At 38.1% G+C, this 15,335-nt stretch overlaps 1 protein-coding gene across 3 annotated transcripts; it reads left to right on the forward strand.

Annotated features, from left to right (window-relative positions):
• The first annotated feature begins 1,265 nt into the window (after positions 1–1,265).
• Positions 1,266–15,335, forward strand: ticrr (TopBP1-interacting, checkpoint, and replication regulator). Of its 3 annotated transcripts, none has more exons than XM_082541068.1 (21): positions 1,266–2,326; positions 3,477–3,714; positions 4,030–4,262; positions 4,948–5,182; positions 5,558–5,696; positions 5,861–5,985; positions 6,164–6,367; positions 7,104–7,249; positions 7,510–7,610; positions 7,729–7,822; positions 8,166–8,248; positions 8,586–8,816; positions 9,027–9,114; positions 9,914–9,986; positions 10,330–10,461; positions 10,587–10,677; positions 10,784–10,842; positions 11,235–11,509; positions 11,645–13,787; positions 14,122–14,250; positions 14,537–15,335. In XM_082541068.1, the coding sequence occupies exons 1-21, from the start codon at positions 1,652–1,654 to the stop codon at positions 14,650–14,652; spliced, it is 5,610 nt and encodes a 1,869-aa protein (XP_082397194.1). In that variant the 5' UTR covers positions 1,266–1,651; the 3' UTR covers positions 14,653–15,335. The 3 variants fall into 3 exon arrangements, with proteins under 3 accessions (XP_082397194.1, XP_082397196.1, XP_082397195.1); XM_082541070.1 differs by having other exon boundaries at positions 14,540–15,335; XM_082541069.1 differs by having other exon boundaries at positions 14,125–14,250.

The following is a 15,335-nucleotide window of genomic DNA, read 5'->3' on the forward strand; positions in this document are numbered from 1 at the left end:
ATAGATAGATAGATAGATAGATAGATAGATAGATAGATAGATAGATAGATAGCATTACCAGGCCAACTCTTGCTCTCTTTTTCCTTAAAAAAAGAGAGCAAAAAAGAGAGAAAATTTTAGCACATCTCTTAAATTATAAGAAATAAATGTGTAAAATCGCAGGAAAAGTGTATCTTACCTAATTACTCTGCTGTGTATTACATTTGGTATCTTTCCATCTACTGACTACTTTGTAGTAGTGGCTGATTCAGTTTACAATATAAGCAACACTGGTTACCATGACATTCTGATTTCCTGCCATAGTCCTGTTACATTGTAATTATAATCCAGAATACAATGGAATTTAGCATTTGAATAATAAACTGACAGTTTTAAATAAATTATTTGTAATGAAGAAATTTAAAATTCTATTCTTGGGAATTCTTCTCAAAAACTTTTTTAAAACCTTCTATTACATCCAACATGTAGGAAAGGATTGCATTATTTTTATTTTAGTTATTCATATTAAGACCATTCAATATTAGGCTAACTGTAAATGTCAATATGAAGAGTCCTGGAGTCCTTTTTGGCAATATATGAATTAAGTTTGATTGTATGATCGTAATGATCATAATGCAAATACGATCATAATGATAATGATAACGGGTTAGTTTGATTAACTTTTCTTGATTTGTTCTTGTTGTAGATATGATGGGTTGTAACAGTCATATGTGGATGAGTTTTATGTGATTATTCATGTGATTATTATTAGTAGTAGTAGTAGATGTATGTGTATGAAAGCACATGGTAAATGGCCTGTATTTGTATAGCGCTTTACTAGGACCCCAAAGCGCTTTACACATTCAGTCATCCACCCATTCACGCACCCATTCACACACTGGTGATGGCAAGCTACATTGTTGGTATGCTTCGGTTGAACTTTGTTTCTGTATACAACAGTTTTGATAAAAAGACAGAGCTGTTAACGTTTGCACTGTGCCTGTGTTTATAGAGAGCCAGTTCAAGTATTGAATTTCCCTGATGCATCCTTGGAGATTTGTGACGCGTTAGCAGGAGCAGGTTTAAAAGTTAAATACAAGCGTCGCCTGTCAATCATTTATTCCTGCCTTTTCTTGCGTCACACTTCATGAAGTACAGTTCAGATGTGAGTGATGGAAAATATTGACCAATGAATAGTTAAATGAGACTTTTGACGCGTTTTAAGCTTCACTTTGGACCAATGACAATTGTGTTGTCGTAGGCTTAACCAATCAAAATTCAGGGGAGGCGTTTCATTCAAGGAGCGCGAACGGTTAAGGGGCTACGAGAAAATGGCGAATATGGAGTTTGGGTTTGCGGGTTACACTATATTGATACTTTAAGCACTTTTAAAAACCTGTAAATACGATAAGTGTGTTGCTTTTATGCCTTATCCGAGCGATAAACTTGTATGGCATACTGAAGCTGATTTTTACTTAACATTAATGTGAGTCGTTTCAGCAAGCGTTATCATAGTTAGCTAGCGGAATGAGGTTAGCACAGAAACATAATGTTAGTTAACGTCAACTTCCTTTAGTTAAGGTCGTTGACGTCTGCATTTATTACATTTGATTAATACTGCCTATCGCTGAATTTGGGGATCTGTGGGCACTCTGCGTCTGCAGTTCACGGTATGGCTTTACATAATTTGGTTTTTGTTATCGATGTGGATTATGGAGATCACGATTCGGGCGATCAAATGGATGTCAGGGGTCATTTCGTGAAACGAGGAATATTAAACATTCTCTTACATTTCGGCTACAAATATGGATTTGAGAAAGTGCGATGGGGTTACAAGTTCTTTGACTCCAAGACTGCCCGCAACGCCAGTCTCATATCAAGAGTATCTGATTTCAAGGAGCTTCGGCACAAAATATTTGAGGACTTTGAGAAAGAGTTTGAAGCCAAATTTGATGTGAAGGAGAAAGCGTGCCCATCTCAACAGAAACAACGATCAAATCACTCGGTTTCGGTTCAAAATGCACTTAAAGAAACCCTATTGGACTTCCAGTGGGACAGACCAGACATCACGTCTCCTACTAAACTGTCCTTAAGGCCCAGGAAGTCGAGTCGTGGAGGAAGACCCAGTGTGTCTCATGAAGATGACATTTTAACTAACGAGAGGAATGTGGTGTTTATTGTCTCGCAGTGTCCACTTTCAAGGGCGCAGCTCGTGGACTACCTGTCTTTGAGAGACAATAGCCTTCCTACAGATGTGACAGACCACGTTATAGCCAAAGGACTTCAGGATATGCTGGTTCAGAGACAAGTTGTCCTCCACTGGATTGACTGTAGATCACACGTCCAGGTGAGTACAGTAGTGTTCAAAAGAGCATAACCAAACCACTGTCCAGTATCCGCATCTGACAATAGTTGCCACAGTTAATACACTGCTACCAGCAAAGTGACAATGTTTTGAGTATACAGATGTCATACCTCAAGTTTAATAACAATAATGTAAATGTTATAATCTACAAGTTAGACATACTAACAATAAATTTCAGGGCTCATAGTGCAGACTATATGATTTTATGTTAGTAGTACTTTTGATACCAGAAAACAATCTACTTGATAATAATTCTACAAAAAGATCCCTTGCAAGCAATTTATGTAGTAGAAAATGCAATTTTACGAAGTATTTTGAACTACAGAATACTATATAATCAATTAATCAACATATATAAAGCTAGCATAAATGTTCAATTATCTTAACTATCATCAACCTAAATTTAAACTGATGATTAATACCATGGATCTAACCTAGTAGTGTCTGCTCTTCACCAGTCTAATGTAGTACATTACTGTAAAGTGTAGCACAGTACTGCAAACTGACTGGTTCAGCATGTACCAAAGTCCCTAGAATTTTCATAAAAAAATTATACCCACACAAGGATATTCACAACACCAATTCACTCACTTACATAATTTTGCACACCTCCAATGTCTGATTTAACAAAACAACTATTTGAGTTATAACATAGCCCATGAGATTTACATTTTCAGCTGATCAAATATTACTTGGTTAGCAGTTCTTCTATTTTAAAATAATGTCTCATCTTCCTCTTCTGTCTTTTCTCTTTATATATATATATATCTTTTTCTGAGTGAACTTATCACACATAGACATTTTTTTTTCCATCATGGAAAATGCCATCACTGCACCTTTAGACAGATTGTGATCCAAACTCCACAGAAACAGCTTTGTTTGTTGTGATGTTAGTGGTTTTGAGATTAGTTATTCTGTTTCTACTCACTCCTATTCTGTAAAGTTAGTCTGATGCTTAAGTGCTGTGACCACAACTTCATTGACTAATGCATATGAGCACATGACATGGATGGGAATGAAAAAAGTTTATGCTTAGGATGCAGTGTTACTATTAAATTGTTTATCGGGCTTAATTATTCATTAATTGAACATCTGCTTTGATACCTGTCTGTAACTATGTGTGTTATTGCAGGTTATGAGGTGTGAGGACTATTTTGGCTGTGACAAGCTGTCTGAGGTCCTAGCTCAGATGGATGGCAGAATAATCCCTGTGGTTGCACTGCTGAACCTTTGTAGCGCTCAACAGCCCAACTCAGGATTCATGAGGGAGTCTTTTGCATTCAAGTCCAGCATTGGATACCTGTTGTCTTCTGAACAACACTACCGCCTGGCTTTTCCTGTTATAGGAGGTGTCCTGCAGTGGCAGCAAGGTTAGTAGCCAGAGGAGATCTCTTCAACAAACTAAAAGCATTCATGATTATTACCAAATATCCCTCTGTGCAGAAGCACAATGTTTTTGTGCTTGAATTAAACATTGGGTGTAAGCATATCTACATCCAGATGATGGAAAAGTAGTTGCAATTCTTACGGCAAAACAAGCAATTAATTATTTTAACGGCGTATTAACATGCAGTAAATAATGTGGCAACTGATGTGAGCTAAAAGGAGTTTATCTTTAACATGCTTAATTTCAAAGCTGAGAATAGCCTGCAAAAATTCACTTGTGATAATTTTCACTAAACCAGGTGAAGTGACACAGAGCTGTGGTGTCATGATGGAGCCAGTGACTCGAAGACAGAAGCTTCTCCCAGAATCTGTCAAAATGTCCTTAAAAGAAGTTCTGAAAGGCTGGGATGCTTCATCACTGATGCAGACCTCCACAGAGTCGTGGGTGATTCATGGTTCCAGTAGTGGTGACCAGGGAGCTGGTGCATTCCAGCATCTCTTAATGGATCTATCTACTCATGCTCTGCACGTGGTGAGACTCGAAACACAATGGTTCTGTTTTACACAATTTGTAAAAAAAAAAAATTTCTCAGTTTTTTTTTTTTTTTGGCCGTGCTGATTCTGATTGTGTAAAGTTGTGCAGATGAAAACACCAACACTATAATCCAGATTCAGCCTTTCAGAGCTTTTGAGTAAAGGTTGGTTTAGATGGATAGGTTTGGACTGTCATTTTTGCATTGCAAAATCTGTGGTTTCCACAGAATGAGATTGTTTTTGTGGCTGTAGCAAGACTTTGCATGCTGACCTGCTTGTGAACACATGTATGTGTATAAAAGGACCCGAACCTATGCTTTGTTTAATGAATTAATACAAAATATATGTACTTGGTCACAATAAATAACCAGGTAATATTAAGCTGCCAATAAGTTCCCTTAAGATCTACTGTTGCCCACTGCATTTCACTATGCAGGTAGAATGTGTCTGATTTCCAAAAGACATATGTTTTGCATTGAGGTTGCCACATGATAAACCTGATCAGAAGCTGATCAGAAAGCTTAGAATTGTTGTTATTGAAAATGTTGTCCATGTGCAATTGTAAAAAGCTGAATCTTCATCTTGTACTGTCTTATACTCTATACTGTACTGTATGCATTTATTGATCTGCTTATTTTCTTCTTCTTTTTTGTTTTTCTCTCTCGGTCTTCTTGTTACCCCAGCTTGCTGAGGTGAATGACAATGGGCTTCTGTGCTCGGCTGTGCTCTCTCCACTATCATACTCTACAGCTCTGCTCTCCATTCTCCAGCCTGTAATTGCGCAGTCTAACCAGCGACTGACCACTGAAGTCATTACCCCTGCCTTGTCTGAAACCTCTGCTGACCTTCCAGACATTGTGAACAGTGTTCTGGGAGTAGTGTATGACATCATGAAGCAGGATGGTGATAGTGTTAATGGTAGGAATAGGATCAAGGCTGTTTGATATCATGTCCACTCATTTATTTAGTGTTTTTTCAAGAGAGTATTACATGATGTTTTAACTGTAAAATATCTTTTAAATATATATTTTTGAAACTGTCTGTAAATGTATTAATAAATGCAAAAAGAAAGTAAATCCACAATCCATTAATTTCATCATTATGGGTTAATGGGTGTACAATTGACAATCTTAATACTTTTAAACTAATAATATTTTTAAGAAAAGATCAAAATCAAGTTCTATATCAATCTAATTTTAATCTTGTTTATCTTATCTGTCAAATATTGGAAATGTTATTTTCAGTATCTGCATTTTTAGGTTGTTGACATTGTTGTGATTGTTTATTTCTAAGACCAGTTAAAGGAGAATCCCATTCCTGAGTGGGCTCAGCAGGAATTCAGCCACAGTCCACCAGCACCAAACATGTTGGAGACTTGGTTCTCTCAGTCAGACTATTCTGGAGTGAGCTCTCATTTAATGGAGTCCATGAGGTACAAGAACTCAAAAATCTCATATTTTCTGTTATAGCGCTTTTGAAAAGCTTATCTATGTATCAAGTTATTAAATAGTGTAGCTTTTGTATAATATTTCAACATAGAATAATAAAAAGCCTATAAGCCTTTGGTTATAATGTCCTCCTCACACTGTTGAACAGGTTGCTACATGCAGTACCGGAGGAGAGAGAAGATGAGAACTTACCTGCACTGCAGCAGGAACTCCTTAGTGGTCTGGCTGAAATATACCAATCATCCCAGGACTCAGAAAAGAGGGGAAAGAAATGTAAGCGAATATCTTAATTTTTTCCCCTTTTTTTGTGAAGATCACAAACTGTGGATAATCATAAAACTCTAATTTTAAGATTATCCAAAACACTAATATCATTTTAATGTTTTTCTCATACATAGTCATGAACGTCAGATTTTTTTTTTCCTAAATAATTTCTTGTCGATATCTATAGGTGGCACCCACCGCACACCAGTAAAACAGAAGATGAAGACCATGAGTCGTTCCTTGCAGATGCTAAATGTGGCACGCTTGAATGTAAAAGCCCAAAAGAACCAGGCTGAGTCTGAGCAGCTTGGAACTGAGGGTAGGGAAGCAGACAGAACAGGGAAGAGACGGTCAAGTGACAGGAACAAACCTGGAGTAGCAAATGTGATCAGTACGTGCACCTTTTCTGTTAAACCTTACTATACTCTTCGACTCCAATGTTCACTTTTATTGAGTTTGTTGTATGAAATTGTCTCTGCAAGAAAGAAAATGTATACATTTCCCAAAATTTCAGTTGAACTACTTACTTTACTACCTACTTGCTTGTGTTACAAAGCTTTGTGCAGCCTGTTATGAAAATACTATTTCTCTTTTATTTTTAAGATAAAACCTAAGCTAGCATCATTTTCCGGGTGATGCGATAATATTTTTTATTGAGACTATTAGATCTCAGTAGTTTTTTAAACTGTAGGTCACTGTATATTGGAGCTCTCTGAGACAGAACTTTTTAGTGAGTGTTTCTTGATTATGTCTGATCACTGGTTTTCCTCATCCAAGGCCCAATACTGCTTGTAGTATTTGCTTCATTTCAGGAAAATAAGTCATCTTATAATAAGTATCTTTGTCCTTGAGGGAGACACTGAATCCCACTTTGCTCCTAGTGCACCAATAGATTAAATATGCACAAATGAAAAGTTCTTATATCTTTACCAGATGAAGAGATTGTGCTTTTGAGATTGGAGTTCCTAAATTTTTTAACTCCCTCCGTAATGACTTAAGAACTGATTTTTGGCTTTTAATTTGAACCGATTTTTCATTTTTCTTTTTAGTCTTATTATGAAACACTTTATAATGATTTTTTTTCTTACTTCGAATAGTCAAGTAATGTATCTTCTCCCTTCTCCTAGGTTTTAAGAGTGAGTCAGAACTGCTGTCCCATCTGAAGTCCAGTTATGAGAAGTTTATGGCAGAGAGAGAGGAGTCTGTCTTTATGGGTGTTCAGCAGCTTGTTTCTTCTGTAAAGGCCTTCCTTGCAGCAGAATCAGATTGGGAGGTGAGACAGACGATGCTTCTAAATGAATAATAGATACAGAAAAACTTACATTTTGATTTCAGTAAAATAAATGCTATATTTTGGTTAAATCACCTGATGAAAACTTCATTACAATATGCAAGATGTTCACTTTAGGTCGAAGAATGCAAAATGCTGATAGAAGATGGAAGAATCTTTGAAATATCATGGAAATATAATGCATAAACTAGGCCAGTGGGGGATCTGAACTGTGATTATGAAGTTCTATGTTTTCTTTTTAGGCAAAGACCTCCTTCCTTGTTCAACAGCATCTCCTCAAGACCAGCAAGTCAATCAGACAACTCTATGGAACGGCTGCTGATGTTGATAGTAAAGTCAGGGAGTGAGTGGTTTCCAAGTTTTACCTTGGGGACAACCTGTGTCTCCATCTGTCTGAATAATAAAGTTTCTGTTCAAGTCATTAATATTTAGCTGTCAGTAACACAGTCTGTTTATTCTAGGTGCCAGCTGCAAGTGGTGCTAAGGCTGGAGCTGTGCAGACTTTTCTCCACAGAGCAGTCAGACTCACTGGATGTTGGTCAGATGGCAGAGGAGGTAAGATGATCATGGCTTAGACTTTTATGCAGTGAGGTCTCCTTTGTAATTAATACAAACATGGAAAAGGCTGTGACTACAATGTATATGATTTTTTTTCAAGCAGAGCAATACCTTCTACCATCATGATGATTTTAAAAAAAGCTCTTTATTTAAAGGTGACTATTGTTCGAGCTATTGGACTGACACAGTATGTGCCATTAATTGTGGCAGTAATCTGAATATAAAACAGTATTTCCAGTTATATTGAAATGTTCTGTCTTTTGATACACTTTTTGTCAGTCACTTTAAATTGAGTGAAATTTAACTTTAATTCATGTAAAATACAATCCCTGTGCTTCAGGTGGCTGAAATGCTTCGAATAATCTCCCTGACCAGAGACCCAGTTTTCCTAACGAGGTTCCTTCAAGATGAAGTCATGCCAGGGTAAGGCTTCAGAAATAATTTTTTTTATTGTATTTTCAAAATAAGCAATACAACTATTTTTCCTGCTGAAAGACAAAGCAGCATTAAATAACTTTTGTTCAAGTCAAGAATAAAGTCATAAATAAAAGTGCCTCAGATGAATTGAATTTCTGTAATTTTGTAGGGATATTTAATGATTATACTTTTACGCAAAAAAAGCTAAGCCAAGGTTGGCTTACTGCATCACACAAAACATGTTTTGTTTTGGGATTTGTTTGTTTTTTGTATGATTTCAAATGAGCCAGTTTCTCACTTGCAGTTGTAAGAATCTAACAATAGTGTTTTTGGATTGTGGCAGGTTCCTGACCGCAATCCCCAGAGTGCTTGCAGAAATCTACCACAGTCTGGGCACACAGCTCCCTGAAGTTTTGCTGGCAGTCTTGCCTCCAGACTTCTTCAGTGATGACTCGGTAGTCAAGGACAGCATTTCTCCTTCAGCCTCTTCACTTCCCCTGTCTGCACAGTGCCTGGTTTCAGATGACAAAGATGGACTACAGGACCTGCGGAACCGCTCAGGCAACAAAAAGAGGTGAGGAGGATGTTTAAAAGACTCTTCTATTATAGACAATCTGGGAGGACTTTAAATTACAAATAATCTTAGATGCTACAATAAGAAGTGGCATTTGAGTGAAATATTTTGTTTTCATTTCACTGGACTGGAATCATAATCAAGTATTTTTAAAGTGCCCAGAAGTATGCACAGAATGTAATGGGGGTTTTGTTTTTGTTTGTTTGTTAGGAGTGGGATGCTGACTCGCCATCGCAGCATGACAGAATCATCACAGAGTCTTCGGCAAATAGAGATCCCCAAAAAGGCTACAAGAGCTGTAAGATAAACACTTCTGCTGTCTCTACTTAATATAAAACCTTGATCAACTTTCTGAACCAACTGTCTGAACCTCTCTAATTGCAGAGTTGACCTGTCTGAAATAGAAAAAAATCCCAATAATTTTTTGATTCATTTTAATCCATGCCTTTGTGAAAACATGCTTTTCATGCAGTTAGCAGTGTGTGCTACTCTGCTTCTTTGTTGGGCTTTAAATAGCCAAAATTAAAAAAAAAAAAAAATTCACAATGCTGAATTAATCTGAGCCTTTTCTTGAACAAAGTCCTCATCTTTTGAGCATTATGGTATGTCCTTTTGGGTGTCATGTTCGCTCATGGTCGAGTTTTCATTAGGGTTTTTTGTTGTCAGTTATTCTTTTATCTCGCTCACACTCCTAATGTACAGCTGTTTTTAGCTGCAGTACCCCAAGCACATGTGCTGCTGTTTCCACCTATGCTTTGTCCACCAACACGACATGATTAATTGCATTCTAGCCACATGAATGGTTTGGCGCACTGCTGTTTAAGACACTGGATTGTCGTGTTTCGTGTCGAGTTCTCTCCACTTTATATTGACCACGTCTTGTATTTCAATTGAGGAAAACTATCTTTATCATTTTATCACCCAGCCTTATGGCCATTGAGAGAAATGTTGTGGATGTTACTTGGACTGTCTGATTTGTTAAACTGTATTTTTGGTGAAGATAGCCACCCACTATAAACAATGGTGGTGTAATTTGCTCATAATTTTCTTTATCTCATCCACCTGATTTCTGCTTCTTTTTTTTTTCTTTTTTTTAGTCGAAATCAAAGGGTCGTGTATCTTTGGATAAACCGGTTGAGGAATCACATCCCGCAAAACAGGAAACACAAGGTATGTCCTTTTGTTACCGGTACATCTTTCTTGATCACGTATAACTTGCCTATTCCACCCTCAAAACTATTCCCAGATCACATGTTAACCAACCAACCCAGTGGCATCACATTGAGTACAGACACAATATGGTATTAAACATGTTCTAAAAACTTTAACTTTATGCACTTATTTCTTAAATCCAGCTCCACAGACAGTGTTAAATCTAGATCAGTTTTTGAGAGCAGGGCTCCTTGGTGTAAATTAGCCTGGTTACATGTATTGTTTCATGCACACTAATACCTCTTGACATTAAAAAAAAAAAAAGATGAGTGTTAAACACCTAGATTGTGCTAATTCTCAGAGGTGACCAAGGTTAGAAGAAACCTCTTCAACCAAGAGATTGTTTCCCCTTCAAAGAAAGCCAAGCTACAAAGGAGCTGCTCTGTGTCTGCTGTGGAAGGAGTGAAACGCAAGCGATCCCATGAACCTGAAGGTAGAAGAATGCACTGTTATAGATTAATTTAAATACGTAATGTAATAATTGTCCATGACTTCCTGTCACAGTTATTCCTATTTTTAAACTACTTTAATGTTTTCCAAATATTTTTTTGTGTTCAGAGAGGCACAGGCTTCTTACCAAAAAAGTGTGTGAGACTCCCCTCCACAAGCAAGTGTCTAGTCGTCTACTACACAGGCAGAAAATTGGAAGGTATGTTTCTGTTAATGCAATTAATATTTTTACTTGCCATACCTTTATTTTAAATTTAATCAGACCTGAAGTACGTAGTAACTCAGGTTATTTATTTTTTGTGAAGAAAACCTGTCCTAACTGAGGAGTGCATTGTGGAAGAATCACCAGTGAAACCTTCAGAAGGTATTTTGCTAATACCAAGTTGTTGTTGTTGTTTTGTTTTTCTACTTAAATAACATTTACACAAATGCATGATTTATAATTGTATATGTATGTAAACTAAGTCAGTTTTATATATACAATTTCACCTTGTGCTTTTTCTTTATACCTGGTTCTTTTCTTGATTAAAGACAGCAGGAATTCTGAGTAAAAAATATTTACATATATATTTGAATATTTAATTTAACAGAAATAACTTCAAAGATCCACAATAATTTTGTGTGTATCAATTAGACAGTCTGTTTTGTATCGTTTTGCTGCTTTGGATATTTTCGTAAGATTGTAATTTTACACAACTCACACTTTCCATATAGACCATAAACTCAATACATCATTGTCCTTTGGTTCTGTGTTAGATCTAAGAAGGAGCCCAAGAATAAAGAAGTTCGCTCGGAGACACTCAAGCACTTTCTATTCAAGTTCTCAGCCTCGTTCCCGCAACCTGGACCAGGCTCTCTCTGCATCCCAGCTTAGTCTGAGTGATGGCAAAATATGTGGGGTTAATGTAAAAACAGTTCGGTCTCCCATGCGTCTTCTTTTTGGAGCTGCTGAGTCTCCCAGTCATTCTAACCAGTCAGGTGCAACCAGGCCCAGCAGGTCACGGTTATCCACAGACTCAAGCGTCTTTGAGGTAACTTCTCAATTTAATAATCAGTGTGTCATCCTAATGTGCTGCAATTTGAGATGATTACTAAAGATCAGCTTTTTTCAAGTGTGTTCATGTGATCTGAGAGCAAATTCTAAAACGTATTTTTTATCTTTTTAGACTCCAGACAAAACCGCAAAATCACCCAACAAACGAGGGAGGGCCAGTATTGCAAACACGACTCCAAAAACACCTAGGACTCCTCAGACCCCTAAATCCCCCAAGACCCCACCTTCCACCAGTACACATGTTTTGTCACTTGCAGAGAGTCCTGAGGTAGCTAGCACTAGTGGACTTGGTATGTCTCTGAGGGGCACTCCTTTCAGATCTCCAGCCAAAAAGCCTTTTGTTCCAGAGACACCTACAAAGCAAAACCCCATAAGGAGCCCTCTGAAGGGTATTCTCAGGACTCCAGTCAAGGCTTTGATTGAAGGATGCACCTCTACTGATTTACATCTGATCCACAGCCCAATTTCCAGGACTCCCAGGAAGAGTGTCACGTGGTCTCCCTCTCCACAGAAATGTAGGATAGTGGAGAAGAGTGCTAATTTTAAAGTGCCACAGTCACCGAGTATTACATCTCACAGTTCTCTGAGACTGGTGACATCCAGTAAGTTCAGCAGTCCTGTCAAAAGCACAAACACTAAAAGAGACATTTTCAAGACCCCAGAAAAGACGTGTCAGGTACACCTAGTAAGAGTATCAGAAAATGTGCATAGTAGCTGTTTGACTCCAGAACAAAATCGAGAGTCTTCTGTAAAACCTCACTCCAGTTTTAAAACACCAGGAAAAGGTGATGCTGTTCTGGTTGAACCTCAAGCTAAAACCACACCCCCACCAGAACACCACCTTTCCACTCACCCGGACACTACAAGTCAAAATAAAACGCCTAGTCCAACTCACCAAATGGTTACTCGTTCTGGGCGAACTCCAGGTAAAAGTTCAAACACTGCTTCACCATATAATCCTGAAGTTTCACCACTTTTAGATGCCACTCTTTCAGATAGCTCAGATGCCTCAGCAAAGTCTCCACCAAAGCTCTTAACAAGAAGAAAGTCTGGTCAAGGGGGTAAAACAACTACACGTGTGTTAAGGTCCCAGTCTAATGAGAGTTTGCAGTCAGACCCAAAGGAAGAGGCGCAGACTAAGGCCTCGCAGTCCACTGCAAGTGACGCTAGTTCTCATACCGATTCTCAGCAATCTTCTCATGGTACCTCTGGAACCACAGATGATGATAGCATTGACATAGTTGATGCAGCCATTGTAAAAACAGAGTTTAGCGGAGGTCTCAAGATGAACATTAGCTTTACACGGAAGCCTTCACTGTCAAGTGAAGACTTTGTGTCAAACACTGTCTCTGCTAAACCACGTGTCCCATCCCATAACACACCAAGCCGGAGTTACGGCTTCCGTCAGACACCTGATCGGCAGCAGAGGGAGGCTGCTGCTCGTTTAGGATACGGAAATGATTCACCTCGATTTTCAACCCCTAGAGGCTCAGCAAGACATGGCCGCCAAAAGGGCGCAAGTACGCCAAATCCTCTTACCTACCAAGTAGAACTGGAAATGCAAAAATCAGGACTTCCCAAGCTAAAAATTAAACGCACAGATTCCACGAATGCAGGAGAGTTTGTCTCAGATGGAAGTCCTCGATCAGGAGCGCAAAGCCCTGTAGTAGGTGTGAAACCTCAGTTTGAAAGCCCCTTGGCCTTATTTTCCAAATACCGAGATCCCGGATGCATGTCACCATCTGTCTGTGCTCATGTAACCCCAGCCAAGGGCACACCCGGGAAAGGTGGAAGCGTCCAGACTTACATCTGCCAGTCTTACACACCTACGCACCATCCTGCCTTGTCACCAGTAACTGCAGAGACTGTCCCCCTGACTCCTTCACCTCAAAGTGCTGGTAAAGTGACCCCAGAAAACCTTAACAGCTGGCCTCGCAGGAAAAGAGCTCAGATTAGTGTGTTAGGAGGCAAAGATCGTGGCCTGAAGGGGGAGCCTCAGCTTGAGGAGCTCCTGGAGGAGGCTGAACTTGGAGTTAGTAGGTTGCGGGACATTGAGGATACTGATGAGCCTTTGGACAACAAAGCTAAATCATTAGCTCTGACTTCCAAACAATCCCCTCCAGTTGGATCAGATGTGTCTCCTCTTTCTCCACTGGAAGAGTTGTACTGGATGGAAAAGCTGGCTGAGTGCACGGACTCTCACAGGGCTGAAAACGAAACCGGCTGGGCATCTCAAAATGAAGATGGCATATCAGGTAAGCCATGGTTTATTTTTGTATTGTATGCTTTAAATATATAAGTTTTGTGTTCTAAATTTTTGAGATTATGCATGGAGAGTTGCAACTGATTTATAGTTTAATTTAATGATTTATTTAGTGAGTAATTTAGTGGTTTTATTGGATAAACAAATTTCAGCGATTTAAAAGGTCTTTCATTTGATTTATGAGCCTGAGCTTCAGTATTTCAATTAGAATATTTACTCTTTTCATTGCTTATTTATTACAGAGAATTTAGTGATCACACTGTTTTGTTTTTTAAATGATTGCATGAAATCCATCACAAAGTGTCTGATTTTGCCATTTTCTGCAGCAGTGACTCCTCCCAGCTCAAAGGTGCGAAAGCCAGTGTCTGCCAGTGGTATTTTGGCCCTTACCCAGTCCCCATTGTTGTTCAAGGGCAAAACAGGTTCTGCCAGTAAGAGAACACCAAATTTTAGAGGTAAGTTGTACATTGTTATAAAACCTTTTTGTTTTTTGTATTTATTGTTCAAGGCACCATCTATTTTCATTACTCTCACATTTTCAATATGCCGTAAAGGCTCTTCTGTTGTCTTTTCAGTAGGATTTTATCGGCTCATTCTTTTCAAGGATTTTAGTTCATGAGCCACAGGCAACCTAATTTGATTTAAAGTGGGACTGACCAGAAAAGCATTGTGTCATAACTCATAAAACATCTCTTTTCCTAAAATATATGGCAAACTGTATTCTTTCCATAATGTTTTCAGAAGAAGCTGCATCAGAGAGGACAGAAATTGATGGAGTGGACCTGTCTCCCTTCAGCCAACCAAAGAAGCGCTCAAACACAGGAAAGACCTACAGCAGGAAGAGACTAATTCACTGAGTTACAAAGGAAAGTGGCCAACAAAGCAGAAAGTTTGTCCATTCTATGCTTAACTCTGAAGCTGAGCCTTTTGATGACAGATCTGAAACAGGTCTTTAAAGCACCACTTGAAAATGTTTTTTTTTACATGAAAAAATGTTCCATTCAATCAGCTCTCTCGGCACTTTTGATCTGGACATTTTCTCTTCCAACCCGTGGGATAGGTTAAGACTTTGGTTTCAAACCGAGCTGAAAGTTGTGCCATTTTGCCAAGACTTTAAAACTTGCCTTTTCTGTTCCTTTAGTCATTTTAAAATACCCACTTGGGTGTTTCTGAAGCTAAAACCTAGAAAACAGGTTTGCATTACATATCATTGTTCAACATGTGTAATTAATTATTTTATAATCAATTCAGAGCTTTTAATTTGCTGTTGTAAATATGTTCTTGTGTATTTATTAGTTGTATACTTTTTTTAAAAAAAATAAAAGGAACAATTTTAACAGTTTGTAAATAAGTTGCTAAAGTCTTGTAAATAAATATAAATTTCTTAATGATTTGGAAGCTACATATGTATTTTGTGTCTTGTACCTTCTTATCATTTGAGTATTTGCAGGATATAGTCAACCTATTCAGTGAGACAAACTAAAACCTTACCGAACTTTACTCTGCAGGCTTCATTGTCTTTGACTGTCACCATAATAAA

This window comes from Aulonocara stuartgranti (genome assembly GCF_965226115.1).
Source record: "Aulonocara stuartgranti genome assembly, chromosome: 7".
In the NCBI taxonomy this organism is placed as follows: Eukaryota; Metazoa; Chordata; class Actinopteri; order Cichliformes; family Cichlidae; genus Aulonocara; species Aulonocara stuartgranti.

Coding starts and splice junctions, on each gene's coding strand:
- ticrr (XM_082541068.1), top strand. CDS start 1,652: ATGGCTTTACATAATTTGGTTTTTGTTATCGATGTGGATTATGGAGAT. Junction 10,462..10,586: donor GCGATCCCATGAACCTGAAG/GTAGAAGAATGC, acceptor TTTTGTGTTCAG/AGAGGCACAGGCTTCTTACC. Junction 11,510..11,644: donor CAGACTCAAGCGTCTTTGAG/GTAACTTCTCAA, acceptor TTATCTTTTTAG/ACTCCAGACAAAACCGCAAA.